The sequence below is a fragment of the Carcharodon carcharias genome, chromosome 16 (assembly GCF_017639515.1).
Source record: "Carcharodon carcharias isolate sCarCar2 chromosome 16, sCarCar2.pri, whole genome shotgun sequence".
Taxonomy (NCBI): domain Eukaryota; kingdom Metazoa; phylum Chordata; class Chondrichthyes; order Lamniformes; family Lamnidae; genus Carcharodon; species Carcharodon carcharias.
The window spans coordinates 8,471,202-8,494,272 of NC_054482.1; the positions used below are offsets into that span (position 1 = coordinate 8,471,202).

General features: G+C 43.7%; 2 protein-coding genes across 7 annotated transcripts in view; both read left to right on the plus strand.

Moving 5' to 3' along the window:
• wdr47a (WD repeat domain 47a) overlaps positions 1-12,992 on the plus strand; it is a 57,937-nt gene extending 44,945 nt beyond the window's left edge. For all 3 annotated transcript variants that reach the window (XM_041208051.1, XM_041208048.1, XM_041208050.1), the window contains exons 13-15: positions 2,610-2,741; positions 11,022-11,240; positions 11,959-12,992. In XM_041208051.1, the coding sequence (XP_041063985.1) occupies positions 2,610-2,741; positions 11,022-11,240; positions 11,959-12,104 (497 nt within the window). In that variant the 3' untranslated portion in view covers positions 12,105-12,992. The remainder of the gene's footprint in view (positions 1-2,609; positions 2,742-11,021; positions 11,241-11,958) is intronic.
• A 5,607-nt stretch (positions 12,993-18,599) lies between these two features.
• Positions 18,600-23,071, plus strand: part of clcc1 (chloride channel CLIC-like 1) — a 38,006-nt gene continuing 33,534 nt past the window's right edge. For all 4 annotated transcript variants that reach the window (XR_005945488.1, XM_041208126.1, XM_041208128.1 and 1 more), the window contains exon 1: positions 18,600-18,671. The gene's annotated coding sequence lies outside the window, so the exon portion shown is untranslated. The remainder of the gene's footprint in view (positions 18,672-23,071) is intronic.

Genomic DNA, 23,071 nt, shown 5'->3' on the forward strand with positions numbered 1-23,071 from the left:
AGGATTTATTCCTGAGATGAAACGGTTGTCCTTTGAGAGATTGAGTAGAATGATCTTCTACTCTCTGGAGTTTAGAAAAATGAGGTTATCTCATTGAGACATTCAACATTCTGAGGATGTTTATTGGGCAGATACTGAGAGGTTGTTTTCCACAGCTGGAAAGTCTTGAACTAAGGAACATAGTCTCATGATCATCATATAAGACTATGTAAGACTAAGATAAGTCAGAATTTCTTCACTGAGGGTTGTGAATCTTTGGAATTCTCAACCCTAAAGGACTGTGGATGTTCAGTTATTGAATATATTTAAGATTGAGATAGTTAGTTTTGGACTTATGGGGAATTGAGGAAAATGGGGATTAGGCAGGAAGAAGTTGAGGTTGACGAACAGCCAAGATCTTATTGAATGATGGAGTAGACTCGATGGGCTAAATGGCCTACTCATGTTTCTATTTCTTCTGCTGTTACTTGCCTTCAGCTTGCTAAGTGAAGCAGTTGTGCCACAAGTTCATTACGACAGCAGTGCAGTTGTGTAATTAGGTAATAGGGAGGAGGATTGTAGTGGATAAAAGCAAAAATCTGTGGATACTGGAAATCCAAAACAAAAATAAAAATACCTGGAAAAACTCAGCAGGTCTGGCAGCATCTGCGGAGAGGAACACAGTTAATGTTTCGAGTCCGAATGACTCTTCAACAGAACTCAGTAAAAGTAGAAAAGAGGTGAAATATAAGCTGGTTTAAGGGAGGTGGGGGGTAGAACTGAATAGAGGGCCAGTGATAAGTGGAGATAGCCAAAAGATGTCATAGACAAAAGGACAAAGAGGTGTTGAAGGTGGTGATATTATCTAAGGAATGTGCTAATTAAGGGTAGAAAGCAGGACAAGTAGTGGAGTTGGAAAATCAAAGCCACTCATGGCAATCGCTATTCTGCCATTGTCTATGGTGAATTTGGTAGGAACATTCTGTATGACCTAGGTCTGACCTATATTTGCAGTCGGAGATCAGACAACATTGAAGACAGGAATGTTTTTGGCTGATGTCATGATTATTAAATGGTTGAAATCTTCCTCAGTTGCAGAAAAGACTCCACAATTGGGTTTAAGGTCAAATAATTTGATATTTGACAATTTTTGTTTCACATTTTGCAAAGTTTGTTATATTCCAGAATTTTTGCTTTGGTCCATATAATTGTGGTCATCATCAATAGCAGTAGGTCTCATGGCCTTTTTTTATCCCCTTGTGGTTTCCTTTATGAAGAATCTGAAAGTTGAATCCAAATAGACATCCCTCTGTTCCTAATGAGTCCATGATAGGTCACTGTGTGTTGCAGTTTTTGTTTGGAAGAAGACATTAATGGTGTTAGTTTCAATTTACACAATTAATGAGATGTAGTCTTCAGATTAGAAATCAGTCCTATTTGGATAAGAGGATAGAATAGTTAAAGGATCCACCCAGGATGTCTGCCCAAGTATCCAATTTAATTCAGCAGGTCTGGCAGCATCGGCGGAGAAGAAAAGAGTTGACGTTTCGAGTCCTCATGACCCTTCGACAGAACGGTCATGAGGACTCGAAACGTCAACTCTTTTCTTCTCCGCCGATGCTGCCAGACCTGCTGAGTTTTTCCAGGTAATTCTGTTTTTGTTTTGGATTTCCAGCATCCGCAGTTTTTTTGTTTTTATCCAATTTAATTGTTGATTTAAAAATATACACTCTTTTTAAAAAAAAAAGTCTCGCCATCTGTCATGTAACAATTGTAAGTTTCACTTTCAAAGCAATATGCTTTGGGATTTATGAACTTTAGGAAGTCCTGGCAGTTTTTATTTGCAGCATGGAAAAAACCATTGAGTAAAGTGGCTAATGGATTGTATCCTCCATTGTACCGTTTGGCTCGTAAACATTCAGAGATCCAGTCGTGGGCCATTCTACTTGATCATTTCTACTTTTTGCGTTCTTTATTGGGTTTTCAAGATCATGCAAGACTGCTATGTGGGATATTGTTTGCATGTTAATTGAACATTGCTGATTAAATTTGGGCAAAACTTTGGACACTGTTTTCAGAAAACTTGTTTAGGCAGCAGAAAATAGGTATCTGAGCTGGATTGTCCACTTCCTAAGTTGATAATATGCTATTGTTCCTTACAGTGTGTAACTGATGCCTGAATAATAAAGAAAATAGACTATCTACCTTGTATTGTCTTCATCCTTATTTGGATTAGCGTATACCCACACTCCATGATTCACTCTTGTTTAGGTTTCTGCTTATGGTTCTGGAGTAAAGACCAATTTAGCAGACTGTGGATAAAAGAAAAATAATCATGCAGGTGTATGCAGAGGGAGCGGTGACATTCGGGCAGAAAAATGTCACTGGGGTAAAGAAAGCTACAGTTTGCAAGAACTGAAAAGTAAATGTTATTAGCTAATTGGTCTGTATGTATCATTTTCAGCTCCGGTTAGCCAAATATAAAAAAGGATGAACCAAACATGATCCCCCAATTCTTGAAAACATCTGAGGCTGAAGTGTGTTTTTTTTAATAAAAATGTACGTTTATTTTATAACTGGCTACAACAGCATGGAGAACTTTGGACATCAATGTTACTTTGTGATTATAGGTCATATTCTAGCACTCTATACTTGGGGAGGATGGATGATTGCATCTGGCTCACAAGACAAGACTGTAAGGTTCTGGGATCTGAGAGTGCCAAGCTGTGTCCGTGTTGTTGGAACAGCATTTCATGGATCAGGTAGGTGTAAATCTTCTTTTGGTGATTGATTTTTATATTGAATATCATTTGTACTGCTTTCAGCTGAACAGACTTCCAACCATTATAAGGATATTGGACCTTTATTCACATCACCAGTTTATCCTGCAACTGAGATAGTTAATGTAGCAAAGTCAGTGATACAACGGATGTTGTGTACCAGTTGCTGTTAAATTCATGATGCAGCAGAAAGGTCGTCTATTACTTCATAAATACCAAAATATTCCAACTTGCAAGATTGTTCTTGGCACAGGGTGATATTGCCACTCTCCCATAGAATGATAGGAAACCAGTAAATGCCCTTAATTCCTTTTGCTCTGAATCTTTAGTCTTTGCTGCATTAGGATTCCTTGAACTAAGCGAAAATATTTATCCCTTCTAATTTAAAGAAAAATGGAGCAAATGCCACCATAGTTGACCCTGGTATAGAATTTGACTGGGTAGAATAAGCTTTATCAGGTCAGTAGGGGGTGCACGACGAAACAAGCGACTATGCCGGAGTAAGACGGCGACCGAGTGAGTAGTGTATTAGGCTCATGTGTAAATTCTGATTAAGCCCTTTTCAGGTTTAACAATAGAATAAGAATCAAGATCTGACATAAATACGTTAGGCTAGCTTGTTAAGTAGAGAACTGCTTGGAGCAGCAGTTATCTGTCAGCCACCTGAAAGCAGTTGGTTCATATGGAGTTAATTACTGTAGGAGGAAGCTAAACTAGCTAGTGACTCATCAGAGGTTCTATAAAAGAGACAAGCTTTTCAAACTGCACAGTAAGTAAGTGGCATGCAAGGAGACAGGTGACCATGCCGGAGTGAGATGGAGACCAAATGAGTAGCGAATTAGGCTCACATGGGAATTCAGTGCACAGGGGAAAAAGGTGAGGTGTATATATAGAATTTATTTTAAGTCAGGAAAATAAGGAGCTGAGCAGAAATGGACCTGGGTGTAAATCTCACCTTTGGAACTGAGTTTGAAAAAAAAAATCAAACAATGATATCACAGGAAAACCGTAAGTTCATTGATTTTTTTTGTTTTTTTATTCATTCATGGGATGTGGGCTTTACTGGCTGGACCAGCATTTATTGCCCATCCCTAATTGCCCTTGAGAAGGCAGCAGTGAGCTGCCTCCTTAAACCCCTACAATCCACGTGGCATGTGTACAGCCACAGTGCTGTTAGGAAAGGAGTTCCAGGATTTTGACCCAGTGACAGTGAAGGAACGGTGATATATTTCCAAGTCAGAACGGTGAGTGACTTGGAGGGTAACTTCTAGATGGTGGTGTTCCCAGCTATCTGCTGCCCTTGCCCTTGTCATGGGTTTGGAAGGTGCTGTCTAAGGAGCCTTGGTGAATTCCTGCAGTACATCTTGTAGATGGTACACACTGCTGCTACTGGGCATCAGTAGTGGAGGGAGTGAATGTTTGTGGATGTGGTGCCAATCAAGCAGGCTGCTTTGTCCTGATGGTGTCAAGCTTCTTGAGCATCGTGGGAGATGCACTCATCCAGGCAAGTGGGGAGAATTCCATCACACTCTTGACTTGTGCCTTGTAGATGGTGGACAGGCTTTGAGGAGTCAGGAGGTGGGTTACTCATCGCACTATTCCTTGCCTCGACCTGTTCATGTAGCCACAGTATTTATATGGCTAATCCAGTTCAGTTTCTGGTCAATGGTAACCCCCAGGATGTTGATAGTAGGGGATTCAGTGATGGTAATGCAATTGAACATCAAGGGGCAATGGTTGGATAGTCTCTTGTTGGAGATGGTAATTGCCTGACACTTGTGTGGTGTGAATGTTACTTGCCACTTGTCAGCCCAAGCCTAGATATTGTCCAGGTCTTGCTGCATTTGGACATAGACTGCTTCAGTATCAGGAGTCGCGAATGGTGCTGAACACTGTGCAATCATCAGCAAAACTCCCCACTTCTGACCTTATGATGGAAGGAAGGTCATTGATGAAGCAGTGGAAGATGGCTGAGCCTAGGACACTAACTGAGGAACTCCTGCAACGATGCCCTGGAGCTGAGATGTCTGACCTCCAACAACCACAACAACCTTCTTTTGTGCTAGGTATGACTCCGCCCAGCTTTCAGTTTTCCCCCTGATTCCCATTGACTCCAGTTTTGTTAGGGCTCCTTGATGCCACACTCTGTCAAATGCTGCCTTGATATCAAGTGTAGTCACTCTCACCTCACCTCGGGAGTTCAGCTTTTTTGTCCATGTTTGGATCAAGGCTGTAATGAGGTCAGCAGCTGAGTGGCCCTGGCAGAACCCAAACTGGGTGTCACTGAGCAGATTATTGCTAAGCAAGTGCCTCTTGATAGCATTGTTGACGACCCCTTCCATCACTTTACTGATGATCAAGAGTAGACTGATGGGGTGGTAATTAGCTGGGTTGAATTTGTCCTGCTTTTTGTGTACAGGACCTACCTGGGCAATTTTCCACATAGCCAGGTAGATGCACTGGAACAGCTTGGCTAGGGGTGCTGCAAATTCTGGAGCACAAGTTTTCAGTACTATTGCGGAATATTGTCAGGGCCCATGGCTTCTACAGTATCCAGTGCCTTCGGCAGTTTCTTGATATCACTTGGAGTGAATTGAATCAGCAGAAGACTGGTGTCTGTAATGCTGGGGACCTCCGAAGGAGGCTGAGATGGATCATCCGCTCGGCACTTCTGGCTGAAGATTGTAGCAAATGCTTCAGCCTTATCTTTTGCACTGATGTGCTGGGCTCCTCCATCTTTGAGGATGGGGATATTTGTAGAGCCTGTTGTTTAATTGTCCACCACCATTCACGACTGGATGTGGCAGGGCTGCAGAGCTTAGATCTGATCTGTTGGTTATGGCATCGCTGAACCCTGTCTATCACTTGCTGCTTACACTGTTTGGCATGCAAGTAGTCCTGTGTTATAGCTTCACCAGGTTGACACCTCACTTTTAGGTATGTCTGGTGCTGCTCCCGGCATGTTCTCCTACACTTTTCTTTGAACCAGGATTGATCCCTGGCTTGAAGTTAATGGTAGAGTGGAGGATATGCCGGGCCATGAGGTTACAGGTTGTGTTAGAGTACAATTCTGCTGATGGCCCACAGCACCTCATGGATGCCCAGTCTTGAGTTGCTAGATCTGTTTGAAATCTATCACAATTAACACAGTGGTAGTACCACACAACACAAGTGAGGGTATCCTCAATGTGAAGGCAGGACTTTGTCTCCACAACGACTGTGCGGTGGTCACTCCTACCGATACCGTCATGGGCAAATACATCTGCGGCAGGTAGGTTGGTGTGGATGAGGTCAAGTATGTTTTTCCCTCTTGTTGGTTCCCTCACCACCTGCCGCAGACCCAGTCTAGCAGCTATGTCCTTTAGGGCTCGGTCAGTAGTGGTGCTACTGAGCCACTCTTGGTGGTGGACATTGAAGTCCCCCCAACCCAGAGTACATTCTGTGCCCTTGCCATTCGGTGCTTCCTCCAAGCGGTATCCAAAATGGAGGAGCACTGTTTCATCAGCTGAGGGAGGGCGGTACGTGGTAATCGGCATAGGTTTCCTTGATGCCATGAGACTTCATGGGGCCCAGAGTCAATGTTGAGGACTCCAAGGGCAATTCCCTCCTGACTGTATACCACTGTGCCGCCACCTTTGCTGGGTCTGTCCTGCCTGTGGGCCAGGACATACCCAGGGATGGTGATGGAGGCGTCTGGGACATTATTGTAAGGTATGATTCCGTGAGAATGACTGTCAGGCTGTTGCTTGACTAGTCTGTAAAACAGCTCTCCCGATTTTGGCACTAGCAGGACTTTGCAGGGTCAACAAGGCTGAGATTGCCATTGTCATTTCTAGTGCCTAGGTTGATGCCAGGTTGTCCGTCCAGTTTCATTTTTTTTTTTGTGATTTTGGAGCGGTTTGATACAACTGAGTGGCTTGCTAGGCCATTTCAGAGGGTATTTAAGGTCAACCATATTGCTGTGGGTCTGGAGCCAGGTAAAGACGACAGATTTCCTTCCCTAAAGGCCATCCAGGTTTTGGAGCTGAAGCGGTAGCTGGAATCACTGTGGCGCATCCGCGAGGCTGAGAGCTACGTGGCCAGCACGTTCAGAGAGGTGGTCACACTGCAGGTTAGGAGCATTGCAGCAGAAAGGGAATGGGTGACCGTGAGGCAGTCCAAGAGAACCAGGCAGGTAGTGCAGGTGACCCCTGGGGTCCTGCTCGCTAATCGGTTTTCCGTTTTGGATACTGGCGTGGGGGTTAGTTCTTCAGGAGTGCAGTCAGAGCCAAGCTTGTGGCACCACGAGTGGCTTGGTTGTACAGGAGGGGAGGAAGTAGTAAGGAAGAGCAATAGTGATAGGGGAATAGACAGGCCTATCTGCAGCCATAGATGTGACTCCAGGATGGTATGTTGCGTCCCTGATGCCAGGGTCAAGGATGTCATCAGATGGCTGCAGGTGAACAACCAGAGGCCGTAGCCCACGTTGGTACCAATGATTCAGATAGGAATGGGGATGTGGCCCTGCAGACAGAGTTTAGGGAGTTAGGTAGAGAATTAGCAAGCAGGACCTCAAAAGTAATCATCTTTGGATTACTCCCAGTGCTATGTGCAAATGAGTTCAGAAATAGAAGGATAAGGCAAATGAATGCATGGCTGGAAAGATGGTGCAGGATGGAAGGCTTTAGATTCCTGGGATACTGGGACTGGCTCTGGGGGAGATGGCACCTGTAAAAGCCGGACGGGTTGCACGTGAACGGAGCCGGGACTGAGTTCCTTGTGGGGCATTTTGCTAGTGCTATGGTGGGGGGGAGGGGGGCGGGAGGCTATAAACTAACTCAGCGCAGTTGTGGGTACCAGGAGAGAATATTATAGAGTGCACAAAATACTGGGAGAGACAGATCGCATTAGAATAGAGATATTAAGTTAATAGGTGGAGCTGGAGTAAGGGAGAAAGTAATGAAATCTAAATCGGGGTTATACTGCATGTATGTGAATACATGGAACATAGTAAATAAGATTGGTGAGTTACAGGTACAGATTGCCATGCAGAATTATAATGATGTGGCGATAGCAGAGACCTGACTCAAGGAAGGGCAGGACTGGGTGTTAAATATTCCTGGGTACAAGATGTTCAGGAAGGATAGAGCAGGAAGGAAAGGAGGAGGAGTGGCTGTATTGGTTACAGAAAGCATTGCAGTGCTGGAGCAAGAGGATGTCCCAAAGGGGTCAAGGATAGAATCAATTTGGCTACAGCTAAGGAACAAAAAGGGTGCAGTTACATTTCTCAGTGTAGTCTATAGGCCACCAACTAGTGGGAAGGGTGTAGAGGAACAAATCTACAGGGAAATTAAGAAAGGTGCAAACATTATATAGTAGTTATAATGGGGGACTTTAATTACCTGAATATAGACTGGGATAGTGGCAGTGTAAAGAGCAGAGAGGGGCAAGAGTTCCTAGAGTGTGTTCAGGAGAATTTTCTACAGCAGTATGTGTCCAGTCCAACAAGAAAGGAGGCACTGCTCTAGGCCTGGTTCTTGGTAATGAGGTGGGCCAAGTAGATCAAGTGTCATTGGGAGAACATTTGGGAGACAGTGATCATTGTATCATATGGTTTAGGATGATATTAGAAAATGACAATGGGCAATCCAGAATAAGAATTAACTGGGGGGAGAGCCAACTTCAATGGGGCAAGAAGCTGGGCCGAATAGACTGGAACCAAAGGCTGTTGGGAAAAACTGTAGCTGAACTATGGCCTGACCTTCAAAGAAGAAATGGTTCAGGCACAGTCAAGTTAAATTCCCTCAAATGGGAATGGTAGGGAAAACAAATGCAGAGCTCCCTGGATTATAAAGGAGATAGCAATTAAGATAAAGAAGAAAAAGGTATGCTTATGACAAGTTGTCAGGTAGAAAGTACAGTTGAGAACCAAGCTGAATAGACAAAGTTCAGAGGAGAGGTGAAGAAGCAAATAAGAGAAGCGAAGAGGGATTATGAGAAAAGACTGGCAGACAACATAAAGGGGAATCCCAGAGTCTTCTATAGGTACATAAGTAGTAAAAGGGTGATAAGAGGAGTAGGGCCAATTAGGGACCAAAAAGGAGATTTACACATGGAGGCAGGGGCATGGCTGAAGTGTTAAATGAATACTTTGCATCTGTCTTTACCCAAGGAAGCAGATGCTACCCAGGCCATGGTGAGAGGAGGAAACTCTGTTATCAGAAGAGTTCAAAACTGATAAGGAGGTAGTATTGGGTAAACTGTTGGTACTTAAAGTTGAGAAGGCAATGGGACCAGATGAGATGCAGCCAAGAATATTGAGAGTGGAAATTGTAGAGGCACTGGCCATAATCTTTCAGGGGAGGTGCCAGAGGGCTCAAGAATTGCAAACATTACGCCCTTGTTCAGAAAAGGTTGTTAGAATGAGCCCATCAATTACAGACCAATCAGTTGAATTTCGGTGGTGGGGAAGCTTCTAGAAACAATTATTCGGGATAGAATTAATAGTCGCATGGAAAAATGTGGGTTAATTTGGAAGAGCCAGCAGGAATTACTTAAGGGAAAATCATGTTTAACTAACTTGCTGGAGTTTTTTGAAGAGTAAACAGAGAGGATTGGTGAAGGTAATGCTGTTGATGTGTGTACATGAACTTCCAGATTTTTATTGGATTCAAATTTCACCATCTGTCGGGGTGGAATTCGAACCCAGGTCCCCAGAGCATTGCCCTGGGTTTCTGAAAAACTAGTCAGTGACAATACCACTATGCCACTGCCTATTTACTATTAGAAATGCAATTATTTACATCTATATTCCCAATTAGCCACACGTGGCTGATGGCTAATATATTAAATAAAGCAGCCTGGAATTTCTGCGGGGAAATTGCACTTGAATTGAGCCAGAAATTTTGTCCATTTTGCCAATGTGAGGTTACACCCAAGTTTCCGCAAAACTTATTTGCATTAGCTTGAATGTAAAATCTCCCATGAATCAGCAAAATCAAGCCGCACTTTTGATTGGAATTTAGCCTCCAGATTACTGTGTTCACATTATTGGTGCAGCTGAAGAAACATATCAGTCAGTGGTTTCACTTGACTGGCCACAGGTCTTCTGTACAAAGGATAAATCAAGTGACTGAATTTGAACTCATTTAAATGGAAATTAAAGTAATTGGAACATTAATATAAAAAACTGGCCTGAATGAGCCTTCAGCTGACTGCTAGCCACTGCATGTGCAAGGTCATCAACAAAGGACTGATATGGTCACACATGCCTGTGTGCCCAAAGTTCTCAGTGCAATGTGTTGAAAACCCTAAAACCCTGAACAGATGCCTTAAGTAGGAGCTTGTCTTGTTGACCTGGGACCATAGACATTTTTGTTGCAGCGGGCCAGGGAGGTGGTGTGTGGTGTTGGTGGTTGGGGGGGGTTCGGTTTCAGGCAAATTTACTTTTGACCAGTGTAAAAGGTTGCAGAAACTGCAACATAAACGGTTATGGGTGTAACTCACAACTGTTCTATGATTCTGTTCTAACAGCTACAGCACAGGCCATGAAGGCCTTTCTGACTCTTTGCAACAGCAAATCAACTAGTCCCACTCCCCTGCCCTTTCCCTGTAGCCCTGCAAATCTTTCCCTTTGGATGTTTATGCAGTTCCCTTTTGAAAGCCACGTTTGAATCTGTATAAAGCATTCTTTCGGGCAGTGCATTCCAGATCGTAACTACTCTGCATAAAAGAAAAAACAAGTACAGTTTCTCTCTCTCTCCCCCTATTATTGTCTATACCACTCATGATTTTGAATGCCTGTATCAAATCTCCTCAACTTTCTCTAAGGAGAACAACCCCAACTCCCCTAGTCTATCCACGGACTATTCCTGGAACCACTCTCATGAGTCTTTCCTGCATCGTCTCTAAAGCCTTCCCCTTCCTTCCGAAAGTGCAATGCCCAGAATTGGACACAGTCCTCCAGGTGAGGCCAACCTGGTGTTTTATAAAGGTTCTTCATAAATTCCTTATGTTTGTACTCTGCCTCCATTTATGAAGTCCAGGATACTGTATGCCTTTTTAAGCACTTTCACAACCTGCCCTGCCACCTTCAATAAGGTCTATTACTGCACCTCCTTTAGAATTGTACCCTTTGGTTTATATTGCCCCTCTCAATCTTCTTGCCAAAACATATTACATTTAACACAAAAGTGTAAAATGATAAGTATAGAAAGCCAATTAAACTTTCAGTATAGGTAGTATGTACCACTGTTGAATCATGGTATGACTTTCATTACACAGGTAGTGCTGTTGCTTCTGTGGCTGTGGATCCGAGTGGACGACTCCTAGCCACAGGTCAGGAGGATTCTAGCTGCATGCTTTATGATATCCGAGGAGGGAGAGTGGTACAAATTTACCAACCACATGGTAGTGATGTACGTTCAGTGCGGTTCTCTCCAGGAGCTTACTACCTTCTTACAGGATCTTATGACACTACTGTCAAAGTAACCGACTTACGAGGTAAAACTATTGTGAACTGTAAGTTGAGAATATTTTATAACGGTCTGTTGTTTTTCACTTTAAACTGTTAGAAACATCATGAAGCTTTCAATGTTTTTATTCACTTACTATTTTATCACTTGCACCTCTTCTTCTAAAGTTAGTGTTCTACTTTAGTTAAAGTTGCTTGGCTGGTGGCAGCAAACATCCAGCACTCCAGCTTAGTGCCATTCTTGGCATGTAAGAAGTAAGTGTTAACAAGCTTATTGACTGTAGGTTCATCACAGCCAAGCTGAGCCTTTGTGCATTCATGTTTGTGCAGTTCAAATAGGAATAACTAATGAGGATCAGGAATTAGCTGACACTATCTGGAATATCCACATAGTGGCTGGCATTGGCTAACATAGAATGGCTAGGAACTGACAATAACACCTTTCTAGGACTACTGGGGAGTCTGGTTATTTGCTTTCATACGTTTCTAGGTTAAAATTATTTTGATCTATTTTCAGGATAGTCTCCTATATTGATTACTTGTACTTGCATTGGCTTTGAGTATGGATGTATACAACATATCATTTTATAAAACATGAATGAGGAACTGTAAACTTTGGGAATAGATTTGGTCATCATTTAGCATTTTAGTTATCATTCACAAGTTCATCTTAATTTGGTGCAATTAAATGCTTAATAATTTTCTGCAGCTGCAGCCTTTTGTAACCTTTTAATTTTCTGCCCATAGGAGATCTAATAAAGCCACTTCCTACAACAGTAGTATCTAAGCATAAGGACAAAGTTATACAGTGTAGATGGCACACTGAGGATCTATCTTTCTTATCTTCATCTGCTGACAGGACGGTAACCCTCTGGACTTACAACAGCAGTTGACTAATTGATGCCAATGCAGACAAAGCACAATTGCAATTGTAATCCAAGAGTTGAAATTTATTGGCATCACTGTGTATGTAACTGACCAGTAGAACGAATGAGACAGCAAAGGTCAACGTGTTGCTGTTCAAGCTAAATGGAACTGCTGTCTGTGTTTGTATTATTATGCTGTGCTTGGGTCTTCCACATGTGATCATGTTGTCACTGAGCTCTGTCGCCAAATGTACATGATGACTGAATCAAGTGAGGCAAACATTTATTTAGTATTTATGGCATTCCTTATTCATTGTGCCAGTATCTATTGTAGAAAGCTGGCTGAGTATTAGAGATCAAATTATTGGTTGTGTATGTTAATTTTACAATAAGTCAAAGTAAATATTCATTCAATCAACCTAAACAGGAATTTGTTCTGATGTAGGAAGTATTAAAGCTAGCCAGTTGATAGCACAAAATTGGTGAGGCACATCTGGTTGATGAAGAATATTTCAGACATTGATGCTTTGCTTTTATACTTCCTGTAGCATGGCTTTCACTGTGTGCACGCATGGGTAATATTAGTACAGTGTTTACAAACAGGCCTGTGAAATCTAATAAATGCTTTTGTTCTTGCACTTACAAAGTTTTAAATAACTTGTGAAATGTTATTTTTTTGTTTGTATATGTAATACTTTATTTTCTATTGTACAGTTTAGTTTAATATAAATACTGAAATATTGGGTTTATTAATATTTAACTTGCGTATTTCTGTTTTGGTTACAAGAAACCAGAGGATATATCTTATGCACCTCATTTAGTAGTTTTTTTTCTAACCCTTGTAATGATTAAAAATGTAATGAGAATTACGAAGTGTGATTGTGCAGTGTTTTCTCAATAAAAACATTTAATGAAGAACGTAAAATAAATTTGTTTCCTACCAAGATTGGAAGATGCTGGCGATTTCAGTTTACTTCAGTTGGCTGATCAACTATGGTATTATGCACGGACAAAAATACATTTTCTTTCCTGAAAATGTCTGCTTGTTCCTATCCAAATTCTTTCTTATTTTCTCTGTGTAGCTCTCATTTACTTGTCATATGTATCTCTAACTCCCACTCTTTTTGGCAAATCTCGGCTTCACACAGACTCCTCAATGTGTGCCCCTCACACACATTCGTTTGTTTATTCATTTTTCAAAACAGAAAAGTGAAAGCCCTGACTGCACAGCATAGAGCTGAATTTTCTTGGAACATAAATCTGTACCTCCTTATTCCCTGTTCTGAAATCGAATTGAAGCCAGGGCAGTCATTTTCTAGCAGATTGGAAATGTGCATACAGTGTGAGCCATCTAGTGCAAAGAAAATGCCTTGAAAAGGATGAAATTATGATTCAAATGTGCAAATCTGTACACAGCACACACTTCCACTCTCCCTGGCTATATTTTTTTTTTAATTCATTCACAGGATATGGGCTTCGCTGGCTGGGCCAGCATTTATTGCCCAACCCTAGTGTCCCTTGAGAAGTGGTGAGCTGCCTTCTTACACCACTTGGACTGCAGCAGTTCAGATACACCCACAGTGCTCTTAGGAAGGGAGATCCAGGATTTTGACCCAACGACAGTAAAGGAAGTGATATATTTCCAAGTCAGGATGGGGAGTGACTTGGAGGGGAACTTCCAGGTGGTGGTGTTCCCACCCATCTGCTGCCCTTGTCCTTCTAGATGGTAGTGGTCGTGGGTTTGGAAGGTGCCGTCTAAGGAGTTTTGGTGAATTCCTGCAGGGCATCTTGTAGATGGTACACACTGCTGCTGCTACTGTGCGTTGGTGGTGGAAGGAGTTAATGTTTGTGGATGTGGTGCCAATCAAGCGGGCTGCTTTGTCCTGGATTGTGTCAAGCTTCTTTAGTGTTGTGTTGAGCTGCATTCATCCAGGCAAGTGGGGAGTATTCTATCATACTCCTGACTTGTGCCTTGCACATGGTGGACAGGCTTTGGGGAGTCAGGAGGTGAGTTACTTGACCTAGCCTCTGACCTGCTCTTGTAGCCACAGAATTTATACGGCTAGTCCAGTTCAGGCTCTGGTCAATGGTAACCCCCCCAGGATGTTGAAAGTGGGGAATTCAGTGATGGTAATGCTATTGAACGTCAAGGGGCGATGGTTAGATTCTCTCTTGGAGATGGTCATTGCCTGGCGCTTGTGTGGCACAAATGTTACTTGCCACCTGTCAGCCCAAGCTTGGATACTGTCCAGGTCTTGCTGCATTTGGTCATGGACTGCTTTAGTATCTGAGGAGTCACAAATGGTGCTGAGCATTGTGCAATCATCAGTGAACATCCTGACTTCTGACCTCATCATGGCAGGAAAGTCACTGATGAAACAACTGAAGAAGGTTGGGCCAAGGACACTACCCTAAGGAACTCCTGCAGTGATGTCTTGGAGCTGAGATGTCTGACCTCCAATAACCACAACCACCTTCCTTTGTGCTAGGTATGACTCCAACCTGTAGAGAGTTTTCCACCTGATTCCCATTGACTGCAGTTTTGTTAGGGCTCCTTGACGCTACACTCTGTCAAATGCAGCCTTGATGTCAAGGACAGTCACTCTCGCCTCACCTCAGGTGTTCATCTGTTTTGTCCATGTTTGAACCAAGGCTGTAATGAGGTCAGGAGCTGAGTGGCGCTGGTGGAATCCAAACTAGGCACCAATGAGCAGGTATTGCTAAGCAAGTGCTGCTTGATAGCATTGTTGATGACCCTTTTCATTTCTTTACAGATAACCGAGAGTAGACTGATGGGGTGGTAATTGGCTGGGTTGGATTTGTCATGCTTTTCGTGTATACCTGGGCAATTTTCCACATTGCCAGTTTGATGCCAGTGTTGCATCTGTACTGGAACAGCTTGGCTAGGGGCATGGCAAGTTCTGAAATCTTCAGTTCTATTGCCAGAATATTGTCAGGGCCCATAGCCTTTGCACTATCCTGTGCTTTCGGCCATTTCTTGATATCGTGGAATAAATCAAATCGACTGAAGACTGGCATCTCTGATTCTAGGGGCCTCCAGAGGAGGCCAGGATGGATCATCCACTCGGCACTTCTGGCTGAAGATTGTTGCAAATGCTTCAGCCTTATCTTTTTCACTGATGCTCTGGGCTCCTGCCATCATTGAAGATGGGGTTATTTGTGGAGCCATTTCAGAGTCAACCACATTTCCACATGTAGGCCAGATGGGCTTTTACAACAATCGACAATGATTTTATATTCGTTAGATTTTTATTGAATTCAAATTCCACCATCTGGTGTGGTGGGATTCAAACCCGGATCTCCAAAGCATTATGCTGGGTCTCTGGATTACTAGTCCATAATGCCACCTCAGGCTGAATCATGGGTTGAGCTCCATCTTGAGACTTGCAATCTAACATTTCCCCATCTTTACCAATGGAAACTTTTTTTTTATGTCCTTTATTTGTCTAAACTCAACCACACTAATGCTGATGTTGGTTACCTTCCATCTGCCATCCTCCTATCCTTGTTGACACACTGGTTTACCCAACAAATTAAATTCAAAATGTTATCCTTGCCTTTAAATCTTGCTGTGGTTTTGTCCCACCTTCCTGTAATCTACTCTATTCCTTTATCCCTTTCTGAATGTTGTATACCTTTAACTCCTGTGTGGATATGGATGTTCCAGTGGTATCAGCTAACTTGTGGAAGGAATTAATGTCAATAGCTCATCCAGCGCATATCTGTATTGAAGGTTGTAACTGCAGAGTGTGCGACAACCCCTATCCAGGATGTCGACAGAGCTTTGAGAAAATGAGAGCTGTTCGCAAGATTTGAGATACCAGTCATCCTCCTAACAAAATTTGCAGTATATTTCAAGACATGGATTTAAACAAATGCCATCATCGCCGGCCTCCCTACAATTCAAGACTGTTCAAAGACTTCACAAAATGCAAGGAGTCGAGTCAGAGTTTCTTATTAGGTTGGTGCAATACTCGAGTGAAGATGCAGAAACCCTGACTTATGGTGTGTGGAGCAAGACATTACTTCTGATAATGGGAAAACTTCCACGGTCTCTGTTTAATAGAGGAAGACATTCATCTGCTTGTGGGCATGAAGCTTCTATGACAGCCATTGCTGCTATAATGCAGACAAAACTGGCCAGTGCACTTGGGATTGCTGGAAGATGCACAAGTGTGGTGGGGCCTAGAAACAGGGTGCAAATGGAGATTGATTTTATTGCAGTGCATAAATCAGTTGATTTATGTTTATAAGCTACCTCTAAGTAAAATTCCTGAGCTGAAGGTCATTTCTGAGCCACAGGTGCCTAATAGTCCTTTGAATTATCCACTATCTCCAAAGCAAGTAACAATACCAAGGCTTTCGGGTGTTGTAAGGCAAATGCAAATCACCGATATCAAATCTGGAACACAGCGTCAGGGTCCACTTCGATTGAAAGATGATTTGATTTTTTATAGTCCATGTTTGTGATTCTGTTTTGGTTAGGTTTCAGTTTCTGTGGGGGGGTTTTTTTAACTCTGAAGTAGTACATTTTTTCTTTTGAGAGGAAAACTGCACAGCTACACCTATTTAAATAGTTATTGACAAAACTTCTGCCTTGTGAACTTCACCACTTCTAAATATCCCTGAACACCCCATCTCTTCACTAAGTTGCTGGTCACACATATCCTAACTGGGTGATTTCTCTTTAGCCACAGTTGGGAGGGGCCTTATCCAGGACCTGTCTGAGATGTTGATGCTACAATGTAAGTGCAAGTTATCAACACAACCGTATTTTAGGTCGCTAATACACAAGCTAGAAAGTGTAGAATTGAACCTCAGTAGGATTACCCACTTTTGCTCAAAAGTATTTTGAACAAACGCAGACTGGGTGACCGATTTGCGGAACACCTTCAGTCTGTCCGCAAGCATTACCCAGACCTCCCTGTCGCTTGCCATTTCAACACACCACCCTGCTCTCATGCCCACATGTCCGACCTTGGCCTGCTGCAATGTTCCAGTGAAGCTCAACACAAACTGGAGGAACAACACCTCATCTTCTGACTAGGCACCTTACAGCCTTCCGGACTGAATATTGAGTTCAACAACTTTAGATCATGAACTCTCTCCTCCATCCCCACCCCCTTTCCGATCCCCCTTTTTTTCCAATAATTTATACAGATTTTTCATTTCCCACCTATTTCTATTATTTTTAAATGTATTTCCATCCATTGTTTTATCTCTATCTTTTAGCCTATTTTGATCCCTTCACCCCACCCCACTCCCACTAGGGCTATCTGTACCTTGTTAGTCCTGCTTTCTACCCTTAACTAGCACATTCCTTAGATAATATCACCACCTTCAACACCTCTTTGTCCTTTTGCCTGTGACATCTTTTGGTCATCTCCACCTATCACTGGCCCTCTATCCAGCTCTACCTGTCCCACCCCCCTTAAACCAGCTTATATTTCACCTCTTTTATATTTTTACTTAGTTCTGTTGAAGAGTCATGCGGACTCGAAACGTTAACTGTGTCCCTCCCCGCAGATGCTGCCAGACCTGCTGAGTTTTTCCAGGTATTTTTGTTTTTGTAAAAACAAAAAAACTGCGGATGCTGGAAATCCAAAACAAAAACAGAATTACCTGGAAAAACTCAGCAGGTCTGGCAGCATCGGCGGAGAAGAAAAGAGTTGACGTTTCGAGTCCTCATGACCCTTCGACAGAACTTGCGTTTGAGTCCAAGAAAGAGTTGAAATATAAGCTGGTTTAAGGTGTGTGTGTGGGGGGCGGAGAGATAGAGAGAGAGAGGTGGGGGGGGGGGTGTGATTGTAGGGACAAACAAGCAGTGATAGAAGCAGATCATCAAAAGATGTCAACGACAATAGTACAATAGAACACATAGGTGTTAAAGTTGGTGATGTTATCTAAACGAATGTGCTAATTAAGAATGGATGGTAGGGCACTCAAGGTATAGCTCTAGTGGTTTTTTTTTTATATAATGGAAATAGGTGGGAAAAGGAAAATCTTTATAATTTATTGGATAAAAAAGGGGAAGGGGGAAACAGAAAGGGGGTGGGGATGGGGGAGGGAGCTCACGACCTAAAGTTGTTGAATTCAATATTCAGCCCAGAAGGCTGTAAAGTCCCTAGTCGGAAGATGAGGTGTTGTTCCTCCAGTTTGCGTTGGGCTTCACTGGAACAATGCAGCAAGCCAAGGACAGACATGTGGGCAAGAGAGCAGGGTGGAGTGTTGAAATGGCAAGCGACAGGGAGGTTTGGGTCATTCTTGCGGACAGCCTCTTTTATATTTTTACTTAGTTCTGTTGAAGAGTCATGCGGACTCGAAACGTTAACTGTGTCCCTCCCCGCAGATGCTGCCAGACCTGCTGAGTTTTTCCAGGTAATTCTGTTTTTGTTTTGGATTTCCAGCATCCGCAGTTTTTTTGTTTTTATTTTTACAAAAGATGGTCGGACTGCGGGACTACAACTCCCAGCATGCACCTGCTGCCGGAAGTGATGCAATCGCGGCGGTTTATATTCCTTACCGGGGTCGGGATCGGGATCGGGGTCGAGCTGGAGCCTGGACTCAGGCAAGGTAAGGTATCGGTGTTTCTCGGCATTTGTGCTGAGGTGTCGCTTTTTGCGCACCTTTTCTGTGGACGATTTAAACATTTGTTGGGCCGATGTGACCGAGCTGCTTGTTTTTGCGAACCAGAGTCCCGGCAAGAAAGAGTAGCGGCTGCTGGAAAGGGTCGACAGGCCCGGGGAGAGAAGGGGGGTGGGGCGGTGGGTCCCTGGGTTGCCGAGGGAGGGAGGGAGGGGGGAGGGCGGGGGTGGGGGTGGGGGTGAGCCCTTGGGTTGCCAAAGGAGGGGTGGGGTGAGCCCGTTGGTTGCCAAGGGAGGGGGGGGTGGTGAGCCCGTTGGTTGCCAAGGGAGGGGGGGGTGGTGAGCCCGTTGGTTGCCAAGGGAGGGGGGGGGTGGTGAGCCCGTTGGTTGCCAAGGGAGGGGGGGGGGTGGTGAGCCCGTTGGTTGCCAAGGGAGGGGGGGGGGTGGTGAGCCCGTTGGTTGCCAAGGGAGGGGGGGGGGGTGGTGAGCCCGTTGGTTGCCAAGGGAGGGGGGGGGGGTGGTGAGCCCGTTGGTTGCCAAGGGAGGGGGGGGGGTGGTGAGCCCGTTGGTTGCCAAGGGAGGGGGGGGGTGGTGAGCCCGTTGGTTGCCAAGGGAGGGGGGGGTGGTGAGCCCGTTGGTTGCCAAGGGAGGGGGGGGGCGTGAGCCCATGGGTTGCCAAGGGAGGGAGTCGGGGGGTGAGCCCGTGGCTTGCCGAGGGAGGGAGGGGAGAGGAGCGGTGAGCCCGTGGGTTGCCAGGGGGCTGGGTGGGGGGTGTTGAGCGAGGGTGCAGTGTGCCCACGGGAGGTTGTGTTTGGGCGCCAGCGGGAGGGGAGTGGAGAGTGTGTGTGTGCGTGATGCCTGGACCCTCTGTCAGGACCTGCTCCCTGAGCTTAGTTACTAATGGCCCAGATTTTGCTGTCAAGGTGAAGATCAAAGTAATGGTACTACTTATTATGTGTATTCTTTTTCCAAAAGTATGATTTAGTCATAAAATTTGTATATGTACATAACAATGCTATTCAAATGTGCCAGTTCACTTATTGTAACATAATAAATTTTGTTAATTGCTGTAATGGCACTCTAGATTTTTTAATTAGTAAAGGAATCAAGGGTTATGGAGAAAAGGCAGGAAAGTGGAATTGATGCTTATCAGATCAGTTATGATCTCATTGAATGGCGGAGCAGACTCGATGGGTCGAATGGCCTGCATCTGCTCCTAAGTCTTATGCGGTGCAGTGCAGATTGCATTTACATTTGCATTGTATTAAACATTTCCTAATGCTTACAACTTGAGTTTTACATTGGTTCCAGTCTCAGAGAACTGTGGCAGGAAGTGTCTAAGCTGTGACCATTCTCTATTGATCCTTTATGGTGGCTGCCTCATACTTCATTTTGACCTTGGAATGTGCCATCTGCAACAGTTGGTTGGACAACTCCTCACACAGGAAGCCCAAAAAGCTTCAGGCAGTCTAAAGAGTACCTTTAACTGAGTTGATGGCAGTTGATGTTTGTCTTGGATTGTTCCCAGGGACGCACACCATGAAGCACAGAGACATCCATTTGGGAGCTGCTTGGGATGAACAAAAAACACTGCAGCTCTTTCCAGACATTAAGGAGATGGACAAAGGCCTCTTTCCCACTGCAGCCTGCGACAGCACTGAGGTTGGATGTGCATGAAGGATCTGATGATCCTTCTCACCACTCACCAAGCTATATTGTTTGGAAGTTCGTGACCCGCTCAACAAGATTCACTATCTTTCTCTGCAAAAGCTCAAGGATCTTAATGTGCAGACAGCTGCCGGATCAATTTGTGATCAGAGGTGTTTTTCGACACAACTTTTCCAGGAGGGGCAAGTGGTATGACACAGTCCAACTGAACAGTGTGTTCTTTGGCAAGTTGGCAACTGAACAGACTGTTCATTAACAACATGGCCAGATTCGTCCCTCAAAATGTGGCAATGGATTGAAACATCGATAGCATAGGACTTTTGGTGTTTGTGTACTGAGGATCTGCGCAGCTTGATGCAGTCACACACAAAGATGGTCATCAGGATGAGGGTGATGTTGGGCACATTTATCCCCTTTTATCTGGAGGATTTTGTGTCTGATGTCCATGTAGACATGGTTCCTTCTTGATCTCCAATGAATCTACAGAAACCATGCAGCCCAGATCAGATCAGTGGAAAATTCTTAAGGAATGTGCTCATGAGTTGGCAGTTCCTTTCTATCTGATTTTCCAGAAATTGTTTGACACTCATACTGTGCTTTGTTGTAGGAAGTCAGCCATCATCATTCTGGTTGCTAAGGAGTCACAGCCTGCTGAGTTGAATGATTACCAACCAGTTGCTCTTAGATTAATAGTCACAAAGTGTTTCAAGCACATTGTGTCAAAGTGCCTTTTGGATCTTGTTCCACATATTGATCAGTTACAGTGTGCCTATCAACCTCATAAGTCAGTGGACGACGCTGCCCTGACCTTGGTCCATTTGATCCAACAGCACATAGCTTAGGCAGCTATGCTTGAGCTACTTTGTTGATTTCTCTTCAGCTTTTAATACCATGCAACCATTCTAGTTTATTGAAAAACGGAAAATCCTTGATGTTAATACAATCCTATTTTGCATCGGTCATTCCGTCACAGCAGGACCCAATGAGTGTTGTTAGCCTCTGGGATCTACTCGAAGCCCATGTTACCAAATACTGGATCTCCTCAGCACTGTGTACTGTCACCTTTTACTTTTCATCTGCTGTACGGATGATTGTCAACATAACAATCCTGGAATATGCTGATGATACGGTCGGTGTTTGTGGCCCTTGTAAGGGATAATAAGGCAACCGTAGGAATTCTGTAGAAAAATTTGTAAAATGGTGCGATAGCAATTCTCTAATGAAAATAAGACGAAAGGACTAGTTATAGACTTTAGGAAAAAGCCAGTTAATATTGTTTCCATGAAGATTTGTGATCTGAACATTCAAATAGTTACTAACTACAAGTATCCAGGTACCAAAGTTGAATTGGAGGGAACAGTATACAGATCAGGTGGCCAAGGGACATACACAATTTTACTACCTCAAGAAATCAAAATCCTTTCAAGTAGACCCCACAATCATGAAACTCTTTCATAAGGTTGTAGTTGAGAGTGCAATCCTTCTTGGATGTCTCTTCTGGTGCTGTTGTCTTAGGAAAGTAAACCCTTTAAGGGTACAGAGATTATTGAGCCGGACAGGAAAGTTATTTGATGAGCAGACCTTTCGTGATGAAATTTGATCTCGGAGAATTTTGGCGAAAGTAGAGAGAGTGTCATAAGCAATGAGAATCGCCCCCTGAATCCATATTACTGCTGGTTGCATTCAGGGAAAAGGCTACAGCCCCTCAGATGCAGGACAAGTCAGTTCCTGAACTCACCTGTGCCCTTCTGTATACAAACTTTTAACAGGAGTTTGATGTATGGATGAAAATGTACACTCATGGTGGGACTGAATATTTTGATGCAGTAGAATAGTTTTTAATGCATGCTTTAATTAAGTTAAACCTCTGTGGTAGGGTAATTTTCTTTCCGCAGCAGCTTCATGGTTGGGGTGGCTGTGCAGTTAAATACTAGTATCCAAAAGTTGCAGCCTCCATTACATTGCTCTGCTGTTAGCTTCTTGAAAATGGCATTTCACTCTCTGCCTCACCATTGAATTCAATTGAACAACGTATTTGCGCAGTAGATATTAATTCATCTTGGCACAAAAAGTTAGGACTGTCTGAAGTGACACAGGTAGCTTTTCTTGGTGCCTTTTATGGCCTGTGCATATTCAATTAAAGCTGGATTCGGACAAAGGGACCTTTTATTTTAGCTGTGAAAATGTTTGTAGAATGTAAGACCCAGAGTGTCAGATTTTTTCAAGTTTATTTGACGTCAACAGGCTACAAGTGCTTAGAGGCCTAAAAGACACAAACTGGAGAAAACTAGTCCTCCAGACATCGTGATGATTATTTTCTGTACAGCATGAAAGGTCAGTGCAGAGAACAACAATGAGCAGTCAGTCACAGAGGCTCAAGAGCACGAACAATTACTCATCCTGGAGAGACAAAGAGAGGCTGTGTGAGGAAGCTATACTTTAATAAGGAGATAACTGGCTATCTCTGAGATGTTCACAAGGACCTTCAGCCATGTTCTGGCGCTCACAGAGCCTCGTCAGTGGCTATGAAGATAACCACAGTCCTCAATTTGGGTCATTTTAGTCAGGCACCGCAGAGCATTGTTAGGGTTTGCTTTCAGCAGGTCGTGGATACTATACTTTACAAGTGTGATGTGGCAAAGGGAGAGTTCTATGGCACCCCACAGGCTTGCTGGCTTTTCTAAAATGTATCGGGCTGTCAACAGAACTCATGCCGTCGTA